Source organism: Pongo pygmaeus, chromosome 17 (genome assembly GCF_028885625.2).
Source record: "Pongo pygmaeus isolate AG05252 chromosome 17, NHGRI_mPonPyg2-v2.0_pri, whole genome shotgun sequence".
Lineage (NCBI taxonomy): Eukaryota > Metazoa > Chordata > Mammalia > Primates > Hominidae > Pongo > Pongo pygmaeus.
Window position 1 is genome coordinate 89,291,642 of NC_072390.2, and position 25,642 is coordinate 89,317,283.

At 43.3% G+C, this 25,642-nt stretch overlaps 1 protein-coding gene across 5 annotated transcripts in view; it reads right to left on the reverse strand.

Moving 5' to 3' along the window:
- Positions 1-557: 557 nt before the first annotated feature.
- FBXO15 (F-box protein 15) overlaps positions 558-25,642 on the reverse strand; it is a 75,582-nt gene continuing 50,497 nt past the window's right edge. For 3 of the 5 annotated variants that reach the window (XM_054461268.2, XM_054461267.2, XM_054461271.2), the window contains 2 exons: positions 9,146-9,270; positions 564-951 (listed from right to left, as the gene is read on the reverse strand). In XM_054461268.2, the coding sequence (XP_054317243.1) occupies positions 682-951; positions 9,146-9,270 (395 nt within the window). In that variant the 3' untranslated portion in view covers positions 564-681. Of the gene's footprint in view, positions 952-9,145; positions 9,271-25,642 lie in introns of all 5 variants that reach the window. The other 2 variants (XM_054461266.2, XM_054461269.2) reach the window with 2 other exon arrangements.

Genomic DNA, 25,642 nt, shown 5'->3' on the forward strand with positions numbered 1-25,642 from the left:
GATCATCTGTCAATTTTCTTAAAATATTTCTGCAGAGGAAGTTTCGATAACTCATCCGTCTCTATCCCTACTCACACAGAGCTGGTGTCCCCACTGGACTTGTACTGTGCCTTGCTCTTTTAAGTTATAACTTCCTTATGATTTCAGATATATCTTTCCTTGTGAATGAGGCCACTGGTCTATTTAACTTTATTAAATACCAATATGGCTGCTGACTGTCATGAATGTAGCACTTTCTAATTCTAGTGAATATAACGAAGTTTATATTAATAATTAAGTACATTTTCTCATTTGAGCTTCTTACCAATAAAGAAAAAGAAAAACCGTTATCTGTAAGAAAACACCCCTACACACACACACACACACACACACACACACACACACAGTGATCACATGATCATTTGCTTAAGTAAAAGTTCTTAGATTTTTAACGAAGGGCAGAAAAGAAGTAAATACCTTTTTTTCTTTTTATATGAAGTTTCACTGTTATTTTTGTTTTTAAAATATAACTGAATCCTTCAAACATTAACTTAAAAATGACCCATAAATCATAATTTCTAATGTGAGATGAAAGGCATCGCACAGCACTCTGCAGATTTGCTTTATTTTAACTTTCAACACCAAGAACAAAGCCAGTCAAAAATAAACAACTAAATAACAACAATAATTTGCCACCTACTGCTAATACTCAGTCCCAAACCAATGGTTGATTTTTGCAATACTAAGGTAAAGGACCAGGTTGACAATAAGGTATTCTTCGGTTTCTCTGATCCACACCAGCTCCACGTGCACTCTTCCTTCCGCATCAACGTAGTCCACGTTGTATGTCTGTCCCAAGAAGCTAGGGCTGTCAGAGGGTGTGGCAGGCGATCTCATGCACACCGGGGAACTGAAACACCAAAAGGGTTTCCCATGTTCATCCAAAAGAGTTATGTCCATCATGGAACAACTCTGCAAAATAAACACAGATTGACAGGGATAAAAAGGCCAATCAGACCTGATTTTCACAGAAAATCGTGACTCTGTAAAACTCGCTAGAAATGCTGTGTGTGGCATCAAAATCCAGAATACTATCATTGGTTTTTCATGGCCTACTTCATAACCTAGACTATACTTGGGCTTTTATGTGTCTCATCACTTAATATTCATTCTCAAATATACACAGGAGCTCTCACAGGGCTCAGTTTAGGACTTAGCACTGGGAGCTCAGAGAAATGTGTCACAAATATTGTCCCTCTCCTCATGGAACTTAAAGTATAGTGGCTACAGATGTGACACAAATCACACCAACAACCAGTCAGTGCTTCCGAGCGTGAGGCGCCGCATCACCCTGAGAAGCAGTGTGGCTGTGTTCCTGGGTTTTCACTGCCACCGCTAGGCCATCCCCTCCCGTCTTCTGAGAAACCTCCTGCTTCTCTGAGGCTCTGAACTTCAGCTCTGCACCCCTGCTCCATGCCCGTCTCTGACATGTGCCAGCCTCCTGTCCGCCCACTCTCATTTCCAGAACTCTGGCACCAGCCCTGCTGTCTGCCTCTCCCTCTCACTCTCTCCCAAGTCTTCCAAGTCTCACTGTCATCCCAAGTGATCCCAACATCCGTGGGGACCCTGGTGGAGCCTCCAGTATCCTGGACTCTCAGCTCCTGAGCTGGTCAACTCCATGACCTCCTCCTTGACTTGACCTCAGTTATTCACTCCCACAGTCACATGGCCGACACATCACTTCCTGGAAGTGGTCCACTTTCACTACCAACGCCTCAGGCACCCTGTCTTCTAACTGCCACCCTTCGTCTTCCAGCTGACTCACTGGATGACTTCCACTACAACTGTACTTCAGATTCACCCAGGGTTTTCACCCTGCAAGCCACGACCTATTAATGCATCATCCTGAAGTAAATTTAGCAGGAAACAACTGTTTGTCAAAATAAAATGAAACAAAATGAAAGAGAACACAGTCGGCATGCATTGCACATAGTAAGCATAAACATCATTTCATGAACGCTGTTTTCATTGCACATGAATGTGTGGTCTGTATATGCCCACACCGCAGTGGATATGTAAAAAGGCCTGAAGAGCACTGCCCATGGACCTAGCCCACCCACCAGCCAGCCCTTCCTTCTCCCGCCTCTTCCTTTCCACTTTAGATTTCACTGGCCTTTGCTGGAATAACACTCTTGCCAATGCACATACCTCCCTCACTCCCCTTGCATCACACCTTAGGTCCAGGTCCAGCAAAATCCCAGCCCCAGAGAGCGCAGTTATTTTCTATCTGTCTGGACCTGAGCACCAAGCACAGCAGAAGGGCTGCACAGAGCTGCTGGGTGCCCATGCAGCTGCACCATCCTCAGCATGGCCCTGGCTCTCTGGGTGGCTCCCTCTCCGCCTCATGGAACAATGCCTCATCCCCTCCCTCAGCCCTCTGCATCCTGCTAGGAGGGTGCTCTCTGCAGAGGACCTCGGCCTTCACAGAGAGGGGAGAAGGATGTTTTCCTCAACTTCCCACTGCAGATCCACAGCCCAGCTCCTCTGTGCCCACCTCTCCTCACATGTGTTTCTCATCTGCTCCTCCCGGGTGTGGCCCAGTAACCTCCTGCTGCAGCGTAACCCATCTCACAAAGGCACGATGTCCCTCTCTCAAGTGACTACTTCTGTCCTCCCGTCAGCTTTTAGTCTTCAACACATTCAAGTAACTCCCATCTTAGAGAGGCAGAGAGGGAAACGGGCTTCCTGGGACCCGCAGGCCCCTGCTCTTTCCTCACTTCCCAGACAGCCCTCTCCAAAGAGCTGTCTCCGCTGGATTTGCCCATTAATACCCATTCACTCATCAAACCACTCTGGCCTGGTATCCCTTCTCCATCATCTGACCGAACATCTCTTGATAAGGCCACTAAATCTAGTGACCATCTGTCAGTCTGCTTCTCAGCAGTGTTTAGTTTTTCAAGAAAACAGTGAAGAGTAATTCTACCTCTTCACATGCATCCAGAACCCACAAGCCCTGCAGCTCTCTACCCGCTCCCATTGCTGAGGTTCCTACAGCTTGGTTCTAGGCCCTATTTTCACTCTATGTAATCTCTTCCCGTAAATGGAACTCATCTACATTCACATCCTAAGTTATCACCAACATGCCTGTGATTCCCAAAAGTTTATCTCCAGGCTGAACTTCTTTTCTAAGTTTAAGACCTAAATATTCAAGTGCGTACTCTACTTCTAGATCTTTCAATGGTCCCTCAAGTCCAGCAGAACTACACCCAAACTCAGGACCCTCCCGGCAAAGCTCTCCTGGTGCTCCTCGTCCCAGGGATTGGTGGAACCATCATAGTCATCTGGCTGTGCATGCCTGAAATGTGGGCGTCATTCTAGGGGCCTCCCTCCTAGCCCTGATGAGCCAATCATCACCCAATCCCGTTAGTTCTTACCTCTCTTTCGAATTGCTTTAATTTTGTCCATCTCCATTGCCACTGCCCTAGTCCAAGTGCTATGGTCTGAATGTTTGTGCGCCCCAAAACCCATGTCTTAAAATCTGATCACCAATGTGACTGTTTAGGCGGTGCGGCCTCTGGGAGGTGATTAGGTCGTGGAAGCAGAGCTCTCATGAATAGGACTGAGGTCCTTATAAAAGAGGCCCATAGAGCTGTCTCACTCCTTCCACCAGGTGAGGACACTGCTAGAAGGTGCCTCTAGGAACTAGGAAGAGGGCCCTCACCAGACACCCATCTGCTGGTGCTTTGACCTTGGTGCTTCCAGCCTCTAGAACAGTAAGAAGTAAGTTTCTATAGCTTAAAAGCCACCCAGCTGATGGTGATATGTGATAGCATGCCAAGCAGACTAGGAAACCAAGTGACTGCTCTTCCTTTAAGGAGGCAGCCATCTAACTGATCTCCCCACTCATTCGCCATATTCAGAAGACAAACCTTTACAAAACATGAGTCTGAGCATATCACTCTGAGACAACTTTCCATGGTTCTCAAGAAAGAACCAAATTCCTTCCGGCTACCATTAAGGCCTGACCTGGCCTCACCTGCCCATCCCACCTCATTGCACACAATGCCACCTCTTGCCATCTGTGCTCCAGCCACACTGACCCTTCACCCTTGAACACACCATGCCCCCAGCTGACAAAGAGCCACCCAGGTTCCCCTGCTGAGAGCTCCTCTTCCCATCTTCTCTTTGTCCATCTCAGCATTCAGTTCAAATACCAGTCCCTTGGGGAAGTTTCCCTGATACTCTCATCTCAACTGACCATGTACCCAATGGGCAGAAACACCAGTGTGTTGAATGCAGAACCTGATGCAACTGCAGTGCTGAAACCGACTCGGCCCGGCCAGTGCAGGCAGAGATGGACACTAAGCACCAACAGGGCAGGACTTAGGCCAGCTTGGCTCAGCATCGTGCCCCTGGCCACCTGCATATGCACACAGTCACTGGAGCTCAGCTACTATGTGCTGAATGAATGAATGAGTGTGATAAAATGAGAGGGAGGTGGTAAGAGTAGTGATAGAGGTGCTGGTTGTTATTAAACACTAAAGTAGGACAGCAGGAGCCCTAATGCATCAGGGGCAGCAAACACCAGGAAAGAAGAGATGGGTGAAGAAGCAGCCAGCATGAAAACACTCTAATCCCTGATGGGAGAGTGCACGCCAGAGCCTAAGGCCCCTCACGTCAGATGAGCTACACAGTGAGACCACCCAGGAACCCCTCAGACACCTGACCTTGCTCCCTGATGCCTTTCCCAGGCAATCGGCTACAGTGGTCCTGGAACAGCAGTGACCAGCCCCACACAGCCTGTTCCACAGCACCCACTGCTTCCTGCATGACAGGAACCACCACACATAGAGCCTGGGCTGCGAGGAGGACACCAGAGTGGGGAGCAGGTGGGGAAGAAGAAAAAACACCCTACACTGCAGCCTCACTGAGGCTGAGAATGGGGGAGTCGAAGGCAATACTGAGGGCCAGCAGATGGCTCTGTCTTTGGCAGGCAGCCGGAGCCCTCCTGGAATGGCCATTACCACTGTGGCCATTTTAGAGAGAAGGCTCTGAGGCCTAAGCACCTCTGAGATAATGCAGCAGGTGGGACTGCATGCTGCACCCATCTTCCACACCCCACCACCCTGCACGACCTTAGCCACTGGGCTAGTAGTCACTTGACTGTGTTACTTACAACCTCACCAAACCCACCAGCATAGAGATGGTGGTTAGATCCTATGGGAGGAAGAAAGTGGAGCCCTGGGTCCCATCACCTGCGAGAAGGTTGAGGAGGAGAAACCCTGACAAAAGTCAGGAGGGAGCAGCCGGTGGGGCACAAGGGCTCCTTGGTGAGAACACTGCTCACAGCCCTAAGCCGTCAGTGGGTGTCTCAGTCTTTCTGCTCTCCCACTCACTCTGGGGCCAGATCAAGAGCTGGGAGCTGACTCTCTTCTGAAGCCCTCCTAGTTCTCAAAGTCCAGCATTCTCCAATTCCCTCCTAACCTAAAACATGGCCTAGCACATGATAGGCACATCAAACTCTTTAACAACATCCACAGATACACCAAAATCCAAATTCTTTCCTGAGGGTTTCAAGGCCCCTCCTGACCTGCCCCAGCAGCCTTTCCAATGCCCCCCAGTCACTGTCCCTCCTTTCCCCGGGTGCTAGCCCACCCCAAGCAGGACAGCCAGCTAGGAAGAGGTCCGTCTCAGCACCAGCCGCAGTGGCACAGTGGGTCTCGCACCCCTCCCCGGGCCAGCTGCCCCTCACCTCTAGAACCTCGCTCCTTATTTCCCATCCTGTCCGAAGCATCTCTTTCTCCACTGGGTTCCTTCTCCAGAATAAATCACTCCCAACCTTCTGGAGGGGGATGCATGTCAGAACCTCCCATGAGCCTTCCTCCCACTGCCTCTTTCCTCTTTCTCCTCACAGAGCTTGTTTACAATCATCCTCTCCTAAATCAGTCCCTCTCACCCTGAACGTCCAGGAGGCACACATCTGAGCAGTCGGCAGACCTCACCCTCCTTGCAGGAGGAAGTCTCTCCTCACCTGCGCCCCCATAGACCAGTGAACTACGCCAGGCTCAAAACTCAGCGTCTGGAGAGAGGGCAGCACTCGCACATGTGGGACTGTCCTGTTCTTCCTGCAGTGTTTGGTTGTATCAGCACCAGCAGCCTTAATCACCCATGCAGCGGCAGTCCTTGTCAAGCAAAGTGGCCAGGGTGCCTTTCTCATGGGCCACCGCCACCTGCAACATGCTGACCCATGATGTGCCCATAGCAGGCTCTACTGAACTCAACTCTTCTGACATAAAACAGAACCACAGAACTACACTGAAATATCTAGTCTAAATAAAAATTGATGCCAATCTCCATAAAGATTTAGAAGTAACATTAAAATAACATCAAAAATGCCAAGGAGTGAAAGAAAAACATAAAAGAAACATACAGGAAAAGCCTCACCAAAAGAAAATCCATCCATCTGAAATTCTGATAGGCACTGGGAGGAGACACAGCAGGAGAGTATTTCACTTTGATTACTTGACTTATACCGAAGACTGCAGCAAGGTTACCTTGAGAGGGTAGCCTAGCTGTTTCAACATGACTTTGTAAAATAGCATGGTAACCACTTAACAGAGCAAGCGTCTTGCATGGATTCAGTACTAACACATGGCCACTGAAAGCATCTTTAAATGAAGAGTTCTGGAGATTAGACAGTAGTGATGGTACAATGAGAAGGTATGTAAGCCACTGAAATATAGAAGTCAAGTGGTGAAGGTGGTAAATTTTAAGTTTATTTTACCACAATTAAAATATAGCTCATTCATAACATCATCGTAATAATTATCAGTATCTTTTGACTTTTTTTAAAAAAGGAATAAAAAACTGACCTACTTATAATGTGATTTTTAAAGAATTTTAAAGTTTAATAATTTACCACATAAACTTATGATCTGTTGAGTTTTTGCTCCAGGAACTCAAGCTAAAGATACTTTCCACCTGAATTACCTCCATACCAGTAAGTGTTGGAGGTCACTCAACTCTGAGGTTGGAGGAAGACAGAGATTCTCATGGGAACAGCAAGTCCCGAAGACATCAGATGTCCTTTCATGACCGCACATCACTTCAACACGACGCAACTAGGCGGCATCCTCCGTCATTATCGTTAATATTTTCTCACTTCTTTGTCCTTCCACCAGCATCGTATTTGGGTGACGTACTTTCTCAGTAGCCTATGCTCTGACACGCATCGTAAACTATGTAATAGAAGCTCCTCACCAGAGGTTGGGTCTACAATTTCCAGAAGGAGCAGGGTTTTTATTTTACATTTTTTTAAAAGTCATATGTACCTAAGAAACTTTCTAAGCTTATGTCCATGATTTAAAAAAAAGTTTTTAACTCATTCCAAGCAATTTCTTAAAATACATGTTATCATTTCACTATTCTTAGGGTGATCAGATTCCTGGAGAGAAATACCTGAGCTGCACAGCAAATACAAGGCACATGACATCACTGATCTGACTTTTTTATTCTTTTGGGAATTCTGAGGACAGCTTAGTCTTAATACTGAACCCAAGAGCATAAAAGGCAAACAGAAAATAAACCACATCTACCCTCCAGGCCCAAGGGAGAAGGTACAAGCTTTTGAGCTATTTGCTATCTTTTCCCGAAGCCCATCTGAGAGAAGGAATTTATGAGGAAAACTGTCCAGGGACATGCAATCCATTCCCTACTTTAAAAACTCAAAATCCTGCTTTCAGATCAAGCTGTTTTTCTAAAAACCTGTGCACCTGAGTCACATTGGTTTAGCAACCGACAGAATCACTGCTTGGAGCTCATGTAAAGGTCCAGTTTTGAAGCTGTATCTTCAGCTTCTCTGAGAACTTCTATGAGAAATCTGTGAGTGCATCTGCTGCTAAGATGCTATTTAGGGTTGGTCCATTATGTAGCTTAGTCTGCCCTACATAAAGTCCCATTGGAGATTTTGTTTTTAATGATCAGAACTGGGATAAAGCTTTCTTTGTATAATTACTACACTTCCCTTTTTTCTCCCAATGAGAACTAAATGACTGCTCTCATCTTGCTCTGGACTACCAGAAAACACAGAATAAATTATTTTTAAAAATTATGCTGACCCTTTAAAAGACTGTCACATTCACATTCTGCCTTTCTTGATCCTCAAGGTCTATTTTGATGTGAATATTTTATCTTAGTACCTATTTTTATTATAGGCTTTATTGAAATCTGAAGAAAAAGAAAGAAGGTAGATCTGTTCTCTTAAAGGCATGAAACAACACGGTGTGTGATAAACATAATTTTTACCAAAACTTAAACATTGCTATGAATAAATAGGATTTGTGAAATATCTCGTTGTATCAAATATCAAGCGGCTCAAGGGACAGTGCTTCATGATAACACCACTCTTGGTCCCGGTCGTCATCATTAATAGTTCTAACAAGGTGCCCATGCATAGCGCAGTATAAAGCCATGTTACAGGAGGCCCCCGCAGTCACAGGAGATTGATCCCACTGGTCCCTGGGACTGTGAAAATCTTGTTCATCCCACAAAATAAAGATGAAGAGTGACAAGAACCAGGAGCAGCCATGGGTACAACGACAGAAGAAAGCAAAACTGTGAGAACATCTTTCTCCTCTTCCTCCTCCTCCCTCATTCCCTGCCACTTCCCAACCACTAAATCAACTCTCCCACCCATGTAGCTAATCTTCTATTTAACAGTTCAAGGAAATCCCTATATCCTGGACTAAGAATTTATAACTGCAATAAGTTTTAAATTGGTACATGGATGATCAAGATGTTTTGAGTAGATGCTGCCTGCCTGGTCCAACCTTCAGTTACACTCTCTTTCCACAAAACAGAGGGGCTTTGAGGGAGTAGGGGGCTGTGATCAACAGTGTTCTGAAACACTGCTGCAGACTACCTGCCCCTCCAACTCCACCACACTCAGTGACAAATGAAAGGTACTCAATAAGCATCTCATGAGTGAATCCACTGGTTGTCAATGGCTAACAGAATGCGCACCAATCTTCAGAAACCAAAACAATAAATCCAGAACTATAAAAGAAACATCACACATATATGACTATATAATTTACATATATAAACAGACTTTTTATTATATAGAAATCAAGTTACTTGAAGAAAAGAAAACGGTTCTGTTTTTTACCTTTATACAGCCATCAAAAATATCAGTTTTCCACGAGAGGCCAACTTTTCCAATAAGAGGTAGGTGTTCTCTGTTATTTCTTAAATGTATAACAATGAGCTTCACGTGTCCATTTTCAATATTTCCTGAAAAGATACAAGATTGTTTCAATCACTGTCTTCCAATGCAAGACGACAAGCCAAGCACGTTCAGTCGGCAACTTTATGAGGATACCTCACCCTGGTAAGCCCTGGCCTCAGCAACAGGGGTAACATGGGCACAGCAATCCCAGCCTCTAGCTTGAGGCCAGAGTGATGCATCTGTGTCCCAGAGACAGAAACATTAACAAGTGCCCAGAAGGTGATGTCAAAGGTGAGTCAGGGGAAGCCGGCTGAGGTGAGCCTGAGCCACCTGTAACTGATGGAAAGGTGGTCGCTGAAGGCAGAAAGGGTTCTTCTGATGTGGGTAAGCCAACAGTGCTGGAAACCGATATCTAGAATTACATAGCTGAAGAAAGCAGGTGCAGAAACGGCAAAGAAACAAGGGGCTGGAGAGCAGGCGAACATGAAGAGGAGTGGAAGAAACTCATATGAAATAAACCAACACCTCTGCACACGCTTGTAACTGAGAGTCCGTGCACATGCCCACCTAGCTGGAGGCCAAACCCTGGCCCTCTGCTGCCAGCTCCAAGCCAGCTACTGGCAGCCTGGCCACACGGAGGAGCCCTCGCACCCACACAGCACACTAGCCCTGCTGCCCTAGGCCTCCTGTGGCAGGGAGAGCCGCGGCACCACTCGGTTTCACACAGACACAAGCTTCCTGGTTCTGTCTGAACACACCCTGAGAAGCGACCACCAGGCACAGCAACACAACTCATACCCGAGAGTTCTCCAGAGATGGAAGTCTGAACAAAGGGAAGGTGCAAGTCACAGGGCAAAGCAGACAGAAAAATCATGGAAAAGAGCAAGTGTTCTCCAGCCCTGGCCTGGTTATTTCACGAGACAAAATAAAACCAAAGCCAAGCTGCCTTGGGAACCAAAGCTCTGTTCTAGAAATGTTATACAGTGCTCTCCAACTTCAGTGTCACCAGAAGGTTAAAGCCCATGCTTTGCCTGGGGCCTCTTTTGTGACCCAGTAATATGCTTTAAGTGAGAGACGACACAGAGGCAGGGTTTCCAGCCCCGCAAACGGGAGCTCCTTGCCCAGATGCCACACTGCTGGTTTCTCCACGTCTTACTTCTGTTCCAAGGACAGAGGCAGCCCACATATTCCTCTCTACTGCTGAGTAATTAGCAAGAGCTGTGTAGCTTCCGTTCCACTCTCCCAAGGCGTAGGAAGAAATGCCAAATGACACGGACCCTTCCTAGGCAACAGCTCTGCTGTCACCTCATCACCTCGTCACCTCAGCAGGGCTTGACGGAAGCAGGAAGGAAGTGTATGAAAAGCGAGGCCTCAGTGGAGGCACAGTAATGACATTCTGAATGGACCAGATGTGACTCTGCTCTGCCCTGCACTACTGCAGCCGTGTGCAAAACCAAGGGAGGCCTCTGACTGGTGCGGCAAAGGCAGGCAGCCGACGGCGCCTACAGAAAACCAGGAGCTCATCTTCCACACAGCTTGTCCCCAGGACACGGCAGAAAATGCACTCCAAAGTACAGCAGCCAATAACGTCTCAATGGCAACTGTCCGAGCTAATAAACATCAAATCCCTGTAGGAAGCAGAGACGGTTATTTTGTTATTACCAGGTATTCTCCCACTTCAGAACAACTGTAACACTGTGGTGTCTCAAAAGGTCAGAGCTCTTTCCGCCAACCCTCTGTAACCACTTATAAGACAGAGAAAGGTTAAGCTCTTCCTACATTTAAACAGTCTGCACATGGAACAGATGTGTGAAAGTGTGTGTACATAAAATCGGTGTATTTTTGAGTACTTATTGTATACCAACCACTGAGTTAGACACTTAGTAGCTTAGAAGAATACTTTAACACCTTAAATAATAATATTAATTGGGTACTATAATTTTCTGAATTCATAGGTGATAAAACTGATGCAGAGAGGTTAACAGTAACTTGCCCAAGGTCAGATCCCTAGTCAATGGCAGAAACATGATCCAAACGCTGTTCTGTGTCCAGAGTCTATGTTACAATAGAGTAAGAAATATGCGAAATATATCACTAATTAATTATCTACTAGCCAATAATTTATAATGCAGATTCAGATTCTCATGTTTGTTTTCATACTACTCCCAAGAGAAAAGCCTATTTATAAATTAGCAAGCAGGATACACTGGGGAATCACTATGGCTTCCCAATACTTGAAGTAATGGCTCAGCCTATGAGTCCCACACTCAGCCTCTGCTCCCAGCCCTCCTTATAAGCAGGTCACTGGTGAGGCAGGCTCCTTCAATGAGACACATGTGTTCCTGCAAACCTGGAGTCGGAAATGAGCACTGAGAGGAGGAGCAGAACGGGAAGAGCCATCTGCTGGCAGAGGCAGTGGCAGGGGCCTGCGCCTCAGGCTGGCAGGGGCAGAGGTCCCGAGGCTGCTAATGGTTACTATACTGGTGATAGTTTCACAAGAGAAGCCACAGAGCATGGCTTTGCATCTATAAACACAGAGTGTGGCTCTCCTAGAGAGACTATGAGCAAGTATATCCTTTATTAAATTCCCTTGCTCCTTAAGTCATTCAGAATAAATTCTGTTCTTGGAGACTGTAATCTTAACTTACCAATACACAAGATCATCTGCAAAATTCAGCAAAATACAATTTGAGGCTCACCATCCTTGGTTTCCAGTGACACTGTGCCTGTAAGCATGGCCTTTAGACTCATAAAGACCTCATTCCAAACCCTGCTCAGCCATTTATTAACTATATAACCATGGGCAAGTTCCGAACTCAGTAAAATACGGATACAAATAGCACTTGAAAAGGCTTTGTTAGGATGAATGGAACTGATAATATTAACATTATACAGTAGTTGATTATGTATGCCAAGCTAAGTGTGTCAAGTACCCTCTATGCTTTATCTCAATAATAATATTCTATCTAAAGACTGCCAAGTGCATTGTCAAACAGAATGTGGAGATGTGCCATGTTTGTAGACTGGAAGACCCAATATAGTGAAGATGTCCAATTACCCAAACTTATCTATTATAGTTTCACACAATCACGAGCATAATCCCAACAGGTACTTCAGAAAATGGTTTATAAATAATAAATACTTATATAAATAATAATATTGGCAAGATGATTCTAAACTCCTTATGAAAATGCTATGGACCTAAAATAGCCAAAACAATCTTGGAAAGGCAAAAAAAAAAAAAGTTGACTTCAAGACTTACTACAGAGCTACAGAAATCAAGACAGTGTGGGATTATTTATAAAGACAAACAGATTGGCTGGGCGCGGCGGCGCACACCTGTAATCCCAGCACTTTGGGAGGCCAGGGTAGGTGGATTACCTGAGGGCAGGAGTCCGAGACCAGCCTGGCCAACATGGTGAAACACCATCCTACTAAAAATACAAAAATTAGCCAGGTGTGGTGGCAGGCATCTGTAATCCCAGCTACTCAGGAGGCTGAGGTGGGAGAATCGCTTGAACCCAGGAGGCAGAAGTTGCAGTGAGCCGAAATCACACCACTGCACTCCAGTCTGGGCAACAGAGCGAGACTCCATCTCAAAACAACAAAAAAAAGACACACAGATCCATAAAATGGAATAGATTGGTTCAGAAATAGACTCACACTTTTACAAGCAATTGATTTTTGACAAAGTCATCAAAATGATTTGATGAGCAAAGAAAGTCTTTTCACAAATGGTACAAAAACAACTGGACATCCACACTGGGAAAGAACATCAACTTATCTTTTAATTTACACAAAACCAGTTAAGGACAGATAACAAACCGAAATGCAAAACCTGAAACCATAACAATGGTAGGAAAAACAAAGAAGAATATCTTTATAACCTGGGATAGAAAAAGTTTTAAAACAGGAAAAAACAACCAGGAAATTTAAAATTGATTAGATTTCATCAAATGAGAAACACTAATTTGTAACACTTTCATAATAAGTCATCAGATGTACAAACCAAGAAAACATGTACTAACTAGTACTAATAAATATGCTATAATGAATTATCTACTCCGATTTTTCTAGGTAATTACCACTCAGAAAGGAGTATACTGTTTCTAATGCTTTACCTATTATAAATTCTTGGGGAGTATAATCTGAACTAGACACAGAAAAAAAATTAATATCAAGAAACTCGATAATATCAAGATGGAACAAAAGTCACCTATTTTTGGAATTACAACAATAAAAAGACGATAACATAATATATACAAAAATAACTGAAAAAAACTCAAAAACATTAAAGAAGAATTTCACAATGAGATCACCTGCACTTATCAGGTTCCACTGCTAAAGAGCTAAACAATCTCATACCTCTAAGGCCCATAACTTGTTTTTCATACCCTTGACATTTTCTATTGTGTCTTACAGAGTCAGCACTGAATAGAGTTTCGTTTTGTTTTTTTTTAGATGGAGTCTCGCTCTGTCGCCCAGGCTGGAGTGCAGCGGTGCAATCTCGGCTCACTGCAAGCTCCGCCTCCTGGGTTCACACCATTCCCCTGCCTCAGCCTCCCAAGTAGCTGGGACTACAGGCACCCGCCACCACACCCGGTTAATTTTTTGTATTTTTGGTAGAGACAGGGTTTCACCGTGTTAGCCAGAATGGTCTCGATCTCCTGACCTCATGATCCACCCACCTCGGCCTCCCAAAGTGCTGGGATTACAGGCGTGAGCCACCATGCCTGGCCAGCACTGAATAGTTTTTAATTGGCATTTTAATAGAAAGTATATTACAGAAAGTCTATAGGATATAGAGCAAATCTAACAAAATATGGAAACATAATAAGAATTTGTTCACAAAGGCAACACAAAAATAAGAATTAATAAATGGAGAAAGATGCAGGATCTACATAAAAGCATTTCTCCAGGGTACTAGAGGGAAACTTAAATACAAGCATATCTCAGACGTACTGCAGATTCAGTTCTAGACCACAGGAATAAAGCAAATATCACAAAAAAGCAAATCACATAAATTTTCTGGTTTCCCAGGGCATATAAAAGTTACGTTTATACTATACTCTTTTAATGTGCAATAGCATTATGTCTAAAAAATAATGTACATATTTTAATTCAAAAATACTTTATTGCTAAAAAATGCATCTGAGCCTTCAGCAAAGCATTAACTTTTTGCTGGTGGAAGGTCTTGCCTCAGTGTTGATGGCTGATGACTGATCAGGATGGTGGTTGCTGAATGTGGCTGTGGCATTTTTTTAAACTTTTATTTTGGTTCAGGAGTGCATGTGGAGGTTTGTTATATAGGCAACCCATATGTTGCGGGGTTTGTAGAGATTATTTCATCACCCAGGTAATAAACATAGTACCCAACAGGTAGTTTTTGGATCCTCACCTTTCTCCAACCCTCCACCCTCAAGTAGGACCTGGTGGTATCTGTTGTTCCCTTCTTTGTGTTCATATGTACTCTATGTTTAGCTTTCACTTATAAGTGAGAACATACGGTATTTTGTTTTCTGTTCATTAGTTCACTTAAGATAATGGCGTCTAGCTCCATCTATGTTGGTGTAAAGGACATGGCTGCATAACATTGCATGGTGTACATGTACCACATTTTATGCAGTCTACCACTGATGGGCATTTAAGTTGATTCTATCTCTTTGCTATTGTGAATAGTGCTGTAGTGAACAGATACGTGCATGTGTCTTTATGGTAGAGTAACTTATAGTCCTTTGGGAACATACCCAATAATGGGACTGCTGGGTCAAATGGTAATTCTCTTTGCAGTTCTCTGAGAAATTGCCAAACTGCTTTCCACAATGGCTGAACTAATTTACATTCACACCAGCAGTGTATAAGTGTTCCCTTTTCTCCACAACCTTGTGAGCCTGTGTCATTTTTTTGAATTTTTAATAATAGCCATTCTGACTGGTATAAGATGGTATCTCACTGTGGTTTTGATTTGCACTTATCTAATGATTAGTGAGGTTGAGCATTTTATCATATGCTTGTTGGCAGCATGTATGTCTTCTTTTGAAAATTGTCTGTTCATGTCCTTTGCCTACTTTTTAATGGGTTTTTTTTTTTTTGCTTGTAAATTTAAGTTCCTTACAGATGCTGGATATTAGACCTTTATCAAATGCACAGTTTGCAAATGTTTTCTCCCATTCGACAGGTGTCTGTTTACTTGGTTGATAGTTTCTTTTGCTGTGCAGAAGCTCTTTAGTTTAAGTAAGTCCCATTTGTCAATTTTCGTTTTTGTTGCAATTATTTTTGGTGTCTTCATCATGAAATCTTTGCCAGTCCTATGTTCAGAATGGTATTTATTAGGTTATCTTCCAGGGTTTTTATAGTTTTAGGTTTTACATTTAAGTCTTTAATACATCTCGCATTGATTTTTATATGTGGTGTAAGGAATTGGTCCAGCTTCAATCATCTGCATATGGCTAGCCAGTTATCCCTGCATCATTTATTGAATAGGAAGTCCTTTCCCCATTGCATGTTTTTGTCTCTTTGTTGAAGATCAGACGGTTGTAGGTGTGTGTGGCATTATTTCTGGGTACTCTATTCTGTCCCATTGGTCTATGTGTCTGTTTTTATGCAAGTACCACGCTGTTTTGGCTACTGTAGCCTTGTAATATAGTTTGAAGTCAGGAAATGTGATGCCTCCAGCTTTGTTCTTTTTGCTTAGGATTGCCTGGACTATTTGGGCTCTTTTTTTGTTCCATATGAATTTTTAAATAGTTTTTATCTAATTCTGTGGAGAATGTCATTGGTAGTTTGATAAGAATAACATTGACTCCATAAATTACTTTAGGCAGTCTGGCTATTTTAACAATATTGATTCTTCCTATCCATCAGCATGAATGTTTTTCCATTTGTGTCATCTTGAATTTCACTGAGCAGTGTTTTGTAATTCTCACAGAATTATAAAATAGATCTCATAGAAGTCTTTCACCTCCCTGGTCAGCTGTATTCCTATTCATAGGTATTTTATTCTTTTTCTCTTAATTTAAGTTCGGGGATACACGTGCATGATGTACAGGTTTGTTACACAGGTAAACATGTGTCATGGTGGTTTGCTGCACCTATCAACCTATCACTTAGGTATTAAGCCCCACATGCCTTAGCTATTTATCCTGATGCTCTCTCTTTCCACACACACACCCCTCGACAGGCCCCAGTGTGTGCTGTTCCCCTAGGTATTTTATTCTTTTTGTGGCAATTGCAAATGTGAATGTGTTCTTGATTTGACTGTCAGCATGGATGTTGTTGGTGTACAGAAATGCTACTAATTTTTGTACATTAATTTTGTATCCTGAAACTTTGGTGAAGTTGTTTACCAGATCAAAGAGCTTTTGAGCAGAGACTATGGGGGGTTTTAGGCATATAATCATTTTGCCTGCAAACAGGGATAGTTTGACTTCCTATCTGGATGCCTTTATTTCTTTGTCTTGTCTGATTGCTCTAGCCAGGATTTCCGTACTATGTTGGAGTGGTGACAGAGGGCATCCTTGTCTTGTTCCAGTTTTCAAGGGGAATGCTTCCAGTTTTTGCCCATTCAGTATAATATTGGTTTTGAAATAGATAGCTGTTATTATTTTGAAGTATGTTCCTTCAATGCCTAGTTTGTTGAAGGTTTTTATCATGAAGTGATGTTGAATTTTATCAAAAGCTTTTTCTGCATCTATTGATAATCATATGGTTTTTATTTTTAGTTTTATTTATGTTATGAGTCACATTTATCGATCTGCATATGTTGAACCAACCTTGCATCCTGGAGATAAAACCTACTTGATCACGGTGGATTAGCTTTTTGATGTGCTGCTATATTCAGTTTGCTAGTATTTTGTTGAGGATTTTGGCATCTATGTTCATCAAGGATATTGGCTTGAAGTTTTCTTTTTAATTGTGTCTCTGACAGGTTTTGGTATCAGGATGATGCTGGCCTCACAGAATGACTTAGAGAGGAGTCCCTCCACCTCAATTTTTTGGAAGAGTTTCCCTAGGAATAGTACCAGCTCTTCTTTATACAGCTGGTAGAATTTGGCTGTGAGTCCTTCTGGTCTGGGGCTTTCTTTTGGTTGGCAGGCTTTTTATTACTGATTCAATTTTTGAACTCATTACTGATCTGTTCAGGGATTCAATTTCTTCCTGGTTCAGTCTTGGGAGGGTGTATGTGCCCAGGAATTTATCCATTTCTTCTATGTTTTCTAGCTTTATGTGCACAGAGGTGTTCATAATAGTCTCAGGGTTTTTGTATTCCTCTAGGGTCAGTGGTAATGCCCCCTTTGTCATTTCTGATTGTATTTATTTGTATCTTCTCTATTTTTTATAACTCTAGCTAGCAGTCTGTCTTAATTTTTTCAAAAAAACAACTCCTGAATTCATTAATATTTTGTACAATTTTTCACGTCTCAATTTCCTTTAGTTCAGCTCTGATTTTGGTTATCTCTTGTCTTCTGCTAACTTTGGGGTTGATTTGCTCTTGGTTTTCTAGTTCCTCTAGTTGTGATGTTATATTGTTAATCTGAGATCTTTCTAACTTTTTGATGTGGGTGTTTAGTGCTATAAACTTCCTTCATAACACTGCCTTAGCTTTGTCACAGAGATTTTGATATATTGTATCTTTGTTCTCATTAGTTTCAAATAATTTCTTTATTTCTGCCTCAAACATTTCCCAAAAAGTCACTCAGGAGCAAGTTGTTTAATTTCCATGTAATTGTATGGTTTTGAGTTATTTTCTTAGTATTGATTTCTATTTTTATTGTGCTGTAGTCCAAGAGCATGGTTGGTATGATTTTAGTTTTCTTTATTTTCATTTGCTGATGATTGTTTTATGTCTGGTTGTGTGGTCGATTTTGGAGTATGCACCATGCACAGATGAGAAGAGTGTATATTCTGTTGTTTTGGGGTGAAGTGTTCTGTACATGGCTATTAGGTCCATTTTGTCAAGTGTCAAGTTCAGGTCCTGAATACCTTTGTTACTTTTCTGCCTTGATGATCTAATACTGTTAGCAGGGTACTAAAGTCTCCCACTATTATTGTTTGGTTATCTAAGCCTCTTCATAGGTCTCTAAGAACTTGCTCTAACAACTTCATAGGTCTCTAAGAATCTGGGTGCTCCTGTGTTGGGTGCATACATATTTAGAACAGTTAGGTCTTCATGTTGAATTGAGCCCTTTATCATTATGTAATGCCCTTCTTTCTCAATTTTGATTTTTGTTGGTTTAAAGTGTTTCATCTGAAATTGGAATAGTAACCCCTGCTTTTTTTCTCTTTTCTGTTTGCTTGGTAGATTTTTCTCATTCTACATCCCTTAAGTCTATAGGTGTCACTGCATGTGAGATGAGTATCCTGAAGACAGCAAACCATTGGGTCTTGCTTCTCTAAATCCACTTGTCACTCTGTGCCTTTTAATTGGGCCATTTAGCCTGATTATATTCAAGATTTGTGTTGCTGTGTCTAGATTTGTTGCTGTCATCATGTTGTTAGCAGTTACTAGGTATATTTATTTGTGTGGTTGCTTTATGGTGTCACTGGTCTATGTACTTAGTGTGTTTTTGTAGTGGTCAGTAATAGTCTTTCATGTTTACAGCTACCTTGAGGACCTCTTGTAAGGCAGGTCTGGTGGTATCAAAATCTCTTAGCATTTGCTTGTCTGAAAAGGATCTTATTTCTCTTTCCCTTATGAAGCTTCATTTGGCTGGATATCAAATTCTTAGTTGAAAATTATTTTCTTTAAGAATGCTGACTAAAGGCCCCCATTCTTTTCTGTAGGGTTTCAGCTAAAAGATCCACTGTTAGTTTGATGAAGTTCCCTTTGTAGGTAACATGCCCCTTCCCCCAGCTGCCTTTAATGTTTTTTCTTTCATTTTGACCTTGGAGAATCTGATGACTACGTGTCTTGGGGATGGTCTTCTTGTGTAGTGTTTCACAAGGGTTCTCTGCACTTCCTGAATTTGAATGTTGGCCTCTCTAGAGAGGTTGAGGGAATTTTCACAGACCTTATCATAAAATATGTTTTTCAGGTTGTTTGCTTTCCTCCATGTCTTTCAGGGATGCTGATGCATCGTAGATTTGGCCTCTTTAATCCCATATTTCTTGGAGATTTTTTTCATTCTTCTTCATTGTTTTTTCCTTATTTTTGTCTGACTGAGTTCTTTTGTAGAGCTGGTCTTTAAGCTCAGATTCTTTCCTCACGCTTGGTTGATTCTGTTGTTAATACTTGTGATTGTATTCTGAAATTCTTGAAGTGAGTTTTTCAGCTACATCAGCTCAGTTTGGTTCTTTCTTAAATGGCCATTTCATTTTCCATCTTCTGTATCATTTTATTGTAGTCCTTAGATTTCTTGGATTCGGTTTTGACATTCTTCTGAATGTTGATGATTTTTGTTCTTATCCATATTCTGAATAATATTTCTGTCATTTCAGTCATTTCAGCCTGGTTAAGAACCACTGTGGGGGAACTAGTGTGGTCGTTTGGAGGTAAGAAGACACTCTGGCTTCCTGAGTTGCCAGAGTTCTTACACTGGTTCTTTCTCATCTGTGTGGGCTGATGTTTCTTCAGTCTTTGAAGTTGCCGTCCTTTGGATAGGTGTATGTTTTTGCTTTTATCTTTGATGTCCCTGGGGGTTTGATTGTGACGTAAGGTAGACTGAGTCGACTGGTTTCATTTCTGGTAGATTTTGTGGGTGCCAATGCTCAGCTCAGCACCCCTAAGCTGCATGTTTTAACTCTGGAAGACTGATATCACAACCCCAGCTTTGTTCTTTGACCCCCCTGAGGATGGAAACCTGCTGTGTCAGAAGAGCCAAAGTGTTCCCAGAATGCTGGTCACAACACTCTGATGGGTGGTGCCAGATAAAGCATCATGTGGCGGCAGCAGGATCCATGCTTGTTTGCATGGCGAGCAGCAGCAGCACAGCAGGGTGCATGCTTGTCAGCTGGGACACGGGGCTGGTGGGCCCAGAGAAGAGGTTGGGGCAGAGAAGGGGGCAGGCTGCTAGGGTCCATACACACATTCACACCCACAGCTGTGTTGGGCACAGGGGCAGGGTGCTGGCAGGCGCAGAGCTGGTGACCTCCATGCACGTGTTCATACCAGCAGAAGTGGCAACACAGGGTTGGGGCAGGCCTGCTGTTGTCCATGTACATGTTTGTGCCAGCAATGCACATGGACAACAGCAACAGGCGGGTGGTGGGTGTGCTCATGCCAGCAGCAATAGCATGGTGGAGTACACATACACCCACATGCTGGAAAGAAAGGTAAGGCGAGGTTCACTCACACACGTGTGCCGGCAAAACAATGGGGGGGGGGTGGCTGCAGAGAAGTGTGTGCTAGCAAAGTGGCATAGCATAGTCTGCAATGAGGAATGAATGCATGTGGCTGGTGCGTGTCAGCGAGGGCCACTCTGCTGGAGTTCTCTGATGGTCAGGTGTGGTCTGCCAGTGCAGGAGCTATGATGTGGGTCCAAGCCATGGCTGGGCTTCCAAGGCAGCACTGCAAGCAGGCACAGCCAAGCCGGGGCCCTGGGAGAGGCCAGCAGACATAAGGGTGCTCAGGTGAGTCTGGCCTCATTTCATGGGCAAGATCACCCTGCTCCATTCAAGAAACCACTTTCCCTGCTCATCTGTAAGAAGCAACTCCTCATCCATTCAAGTTTTATCATGAGATTAAAGCAATTTAGTCACAGCAGGCCCCACTTCTAAGTGTAGTTCTCTTGCTATTTCCACCACATCTGCAGTTTCTTCCTCGAGTGAAGTCTTGAACCTCTCAAAGTCATCCATGAGGGTTAGAATCAACTTCTTCCAAACTCCTGTTAATGTTGATATTTTGACCTCCTCCCTTGAATCATGTGCATTCTTAATGGCATCTAGAATAGTAAATCCTTTCTGAAAGGTTTTCAATTGACTTTGCCCAGATCCATCACATAAATAACCATCTCTGGAAACTATAGACTTATAAAACTATAGACTTATAAAAAGACAAGAGAGAGACAAAAGAGAGACTATAGACTTATAAAATGTATTGCTTAAATAAGACTTAATGGATGAAATTACCCTTTATGGATTACAGAATGGACGTTGTGTTAGCAGGCATGAAAACAACATTAATCTTTTTGGACATTTCCATCAGAGTTCTTGCATGACTAGATGTATTCTCAATGAGCAGTAATACCTTGAAAGAAATTGATATAGTCTAGATATGTATCTCTGCCAAAATTTCATGTTGAAATGTAATCTCCAGTGTTGGAGGTAGGGCCTGGTGGGAGCTGACTGTATTGGAGGGCAGATTTCTCATAAATGCTTTAGTGCCACCCTCTTGGTACTATTCTCATGATAGTGAGTGAATTCTTGCAAAATCTGGTTGTTTAAAAGTATGTGGCTTCTCCCCTCCTTTCTCTTGCTCCAGCTTTTGCCATGTGATGTGCCTACTCCCCACTTCGCCTTCCACCATGATTGTAAGCTTCCTGAGGCCTCCTTAAAAGCTGATGCCATTCTGTATCCTGTACAGCCTACAGAACCTTGAGCCAATAAAATATCTTTTCTTTATAAATTACCTAATCCTGAGTATTTCTTTATAGCAATGTGAGAACAGACTAATACAGGAATCTTGCTTTCTGAGAAGTGGGTCTCAATAGTGGACTTACTCAGTAAACCATGCTATAAACAGATATGCTGTCATCTAGGCTGTGTTGTCCCATTTATACAGCAGAGACAAAGTAGATTTAGCAGCCTCCTTAAGATCCCTAGGATTTCAGAATGGTAAAAGAGGATTGGCTTGAACTTAAAGTAAACAGCTGCATTAGCCATGAACAAGAAAGTCAACCTGTCCTTCGAAGCCAGGCAGTGACTTCTCTTCCCTAGCTATGAAAGTCCTCGATAGCAGCTCCTTCCCATAGAAGATTGTCTCATCTAAATTGAGAATCTGTTGTTTGGTGTAGCCACCTTCATCAATGATCTTAACTAGATCTTCCGGAGAACTTGCTGCAACTTCCCCTCAGCACTTGCTGCTGTACCTTGCACTTTTATGCTGTGGGTATTTCTCGTTTTCTTAAACCTTATAATCCAACCTCTGCTAGCTTCAAACTTTTCTTCTGCAGCTTTCTACCTTTTATCAGCATTCACAGAATAAAAGGGAGTTAGGTCCTTGCTCTGGTTTAGGTATTGGCTTAAGGGAATATTGTGGCCAGCTGGATCTTCCATTCGACAACTAAAACTTTCTTCATATCAGTCATAAGGCTGTTTTGATTTTTTATCATTTGTATGTTCACTGGAGTGGCACTTTAATTTCCTTCAAAAACTTTTCCTTTGTATTAATGACTTGGCTGCTTGGTGCAAGAGGCCTAGCTTTCAACCTCTCTTGGCTTTTAACATGCCTTCCTCACTAAACTTAATCACTTCTAGCTTTTGATGTAAAGTGAGAGACATGCAACTCTCCCTTTCACTTGAATGCTTAGAGGCCACTGTAGGATTATTAACTAGCCTAATTTCAACATTCTTTTTTACCAGGGAATAGAAAGGCCTGAGGAGAGGGAGAGGGACGGGTGAACAGCTGGCCAGTGGAGTAGTCAGAACACATACAACAGTTATCTATTAGGTTTGCCATCTTACATGGGCACTGTCTGAGGTGCCCCAAAACAGTTACGATAGTAACATCAAAGATCTCTGATCACAAATCACCAGAACAGATATAATAATAATAATGAAAAAGTTTAAAACATTGGGAATTACCAAAATGTGACACAGAAATTCAAAGTGAGTACATGCTATTAGAAAACCGGCACCAATAGATGTGCTTCATGCAGAGGTGCCAAAAACTTTGAAGTTGTAAAAACTACAATATCTTAGACTTCCAGATCCAACATGGTAGCCTAGAAGCAAGCTGGATTCACTTCCCTCAACAGAAAACCAAAACAAATGCACAATGCTAAGATTATCACCAGAAATATTCCAGAACTCAAATACGAGAATGAGACAGTTCCTGAGGCCACAGAGAAGTGAAAGACCCCGAGCAGATGGTAACAGAATTGGATTTCACATCTGTGACACCTCTCCCCACATTCTACCCATAACCAAGAGCGCAGAAAATTTCTCTGCAACTCATGGTCTCCACAATGCAAACCAAGAGATTAAGGTGGACAACCAGCTTCCCCACTATCTTGGGTTCCCTGGCAGGAGACCTGTCCCTACTTTAAGCCATGGGAAGTACTGAGAGTGCCTGAAGAGAGAAATATCCTTGAGGACAGGCAAAGTCAAAGTGGAGATGTGAGACTATCATCCCCAGCCCTGGAAATGCAGCTCAGTAACTCAGACAAAGGAGATGCCAAATCACTGTGGCTGTTCGGTAGCACCACACTACAGGATGGATGTTCCACTGGTTCCTGGGCACAAACCCCTAGCCAGCCTTCTCACACTGCCAGGATATACTCTTTGGGGCCCCCTGCATCTGAGACAATTAGTTACTACAGCCAAGGTGAAAATGGGCTTAAGGCACCACCTAGAGACAAAAAGGAGCCAGCAACTTGGCAGTAAATAATCTCTAAGCAAATACACCCCATAAAAAAAAAAAGAAGCCAGACAGAGAAGACTGGAATAAATAACTAATCATTCAATGAAAAGATATAGCCATATAGCCACAAGAAAGAAGAGCAAACAGGGAACCATAATCTCCCAAAGCAAAAAAAAGAAAAAAAAAACACAAAAAACAAACAACAACAAAAAACAGTAACTGACCCTAACAAGATGGCAATATGTGAGCTTTCTGACCAATAATTCAAAATGGTAGTTTTAAGGAAACTCAGTGATCTCCAAGATAACACAGAAAAGCAATTCAGGAAAATAAACATGTTGATAAACCAGGAAAGCTGAGAAAAGACACAGACCCTCTGAAAGAAGCGGATTACTCCTGCAGGATACAGGACACACACCAAATACTGTGAGTACCCAAGCTATGGAAGTAGGAAAGGGGAATCACCCACCCCGAAAACACACCCTCATTGGAGAACCTGAAGGTCTAGATCACGGGAGAAGATTCACGGATCCTTACCTGGAGCTGAGTCAATTTAGAGAGCCGAGTGAAATACTGGGGCAGAGGAAGCAGTGGGAAAATCCCTGTGGGCTCTCTGGATCCACAAGGAAGCCATTTATGCCTTGCCTAGGAAGGATCCTTGGGGAGGGCTGCCAGAAGAACTGGGAAAAGACCAAAAGGGAAAGGAAACCTCCAGCTAAACTTTGTAACAACTCCAACTGAACGCAATGTCTCCTGGCCAGAACTTGGGGGAGGGTGTGAATCCGGTGTGCAGACTCCACAGGTTGGGAGGCACGAAAGCCCTCCTTGCTTTCACAGTTGAGAGGCAGGTAGGCTGGGGCAAGTTCTCAGCCCTGCACAGCCACTGCCTGGAAACAGACTTGGTGCTGTTGTGGGGGTGGGGGGTTGGGGGGATGGGGGGTACGGTGGAAGTGAGATCAGCCTTTTAAGTTGCATGGGAGCTGGGTGAGGCCTGTGACTGTTGGCTTTGCCCCGCTTCCCTGACAACCTGCATGACATAGCAGAGGCAGCCATAATCTTCCTGGGAACATAGCTCCATTGATGTGGGAGCCACACCTCCATCCCCCACAGCAGCCACAGCAAGACCCACCCAAGGAGAGTCTGAGCTCAGACACACCTAGCCCTGTCTCCACCTGATGGTCCTTCCCTGCCCACCCGGGTAGCTGAAGACAAAGGGCATATACTCTTGGGAGTTCTAGGGCCCCACCTACCGCCTGATCCTCCCTATACTACTACAGCTGATGCTCTCTTAAAAGCACAACATCCTGGCAGGAGGCCAACTAGCACAAAAATAGTGCAATAAACAAAATTACAACTAAGGACCCTTGCAGAGTCCACTTCACTCCCTTGCCACCTCCACTGGAACAGGAGCTGGTATCCATGGCTGAGAGACCTGCAGACAGTTCACATCACAGGACTCTGTGCAGACACCCCCTCCTCCCCCCAGTACCAGCCTGGAGCAGGTAGACCTACTAGATAGCTAGATCCAGAAGAGAGATAACAATCACTACAGCTTAGCCCTCAGGAAACCACATCCCTAGGAAAACAGGGAGAGTACTACATCAAGAGAACACCCCATGGGACAAAAGAATCTGAACAGCAGCCTTGAACCCTAGACCTTCCTTCTAACATAGCCTACCCAAATGAGAAAGAACCAGAAAAACAATTCTGGTAATATGACAAAACAAGGCTAATATCCCCCCAAAATCACACTAGCTTACCAGCAATAAATCCAAACCAAGAAGAAATCCTTGATTTACCTGAAAAGGAATCCAGAAGGTCAGTTATTAAGCTAATCAAGGAGGCACCAGAGAAAGGTAAAGTCCAATTTAAGGAAATCAAAAAAAGATACAAGAAATGAGGGGGGAAATCTTCAGTGA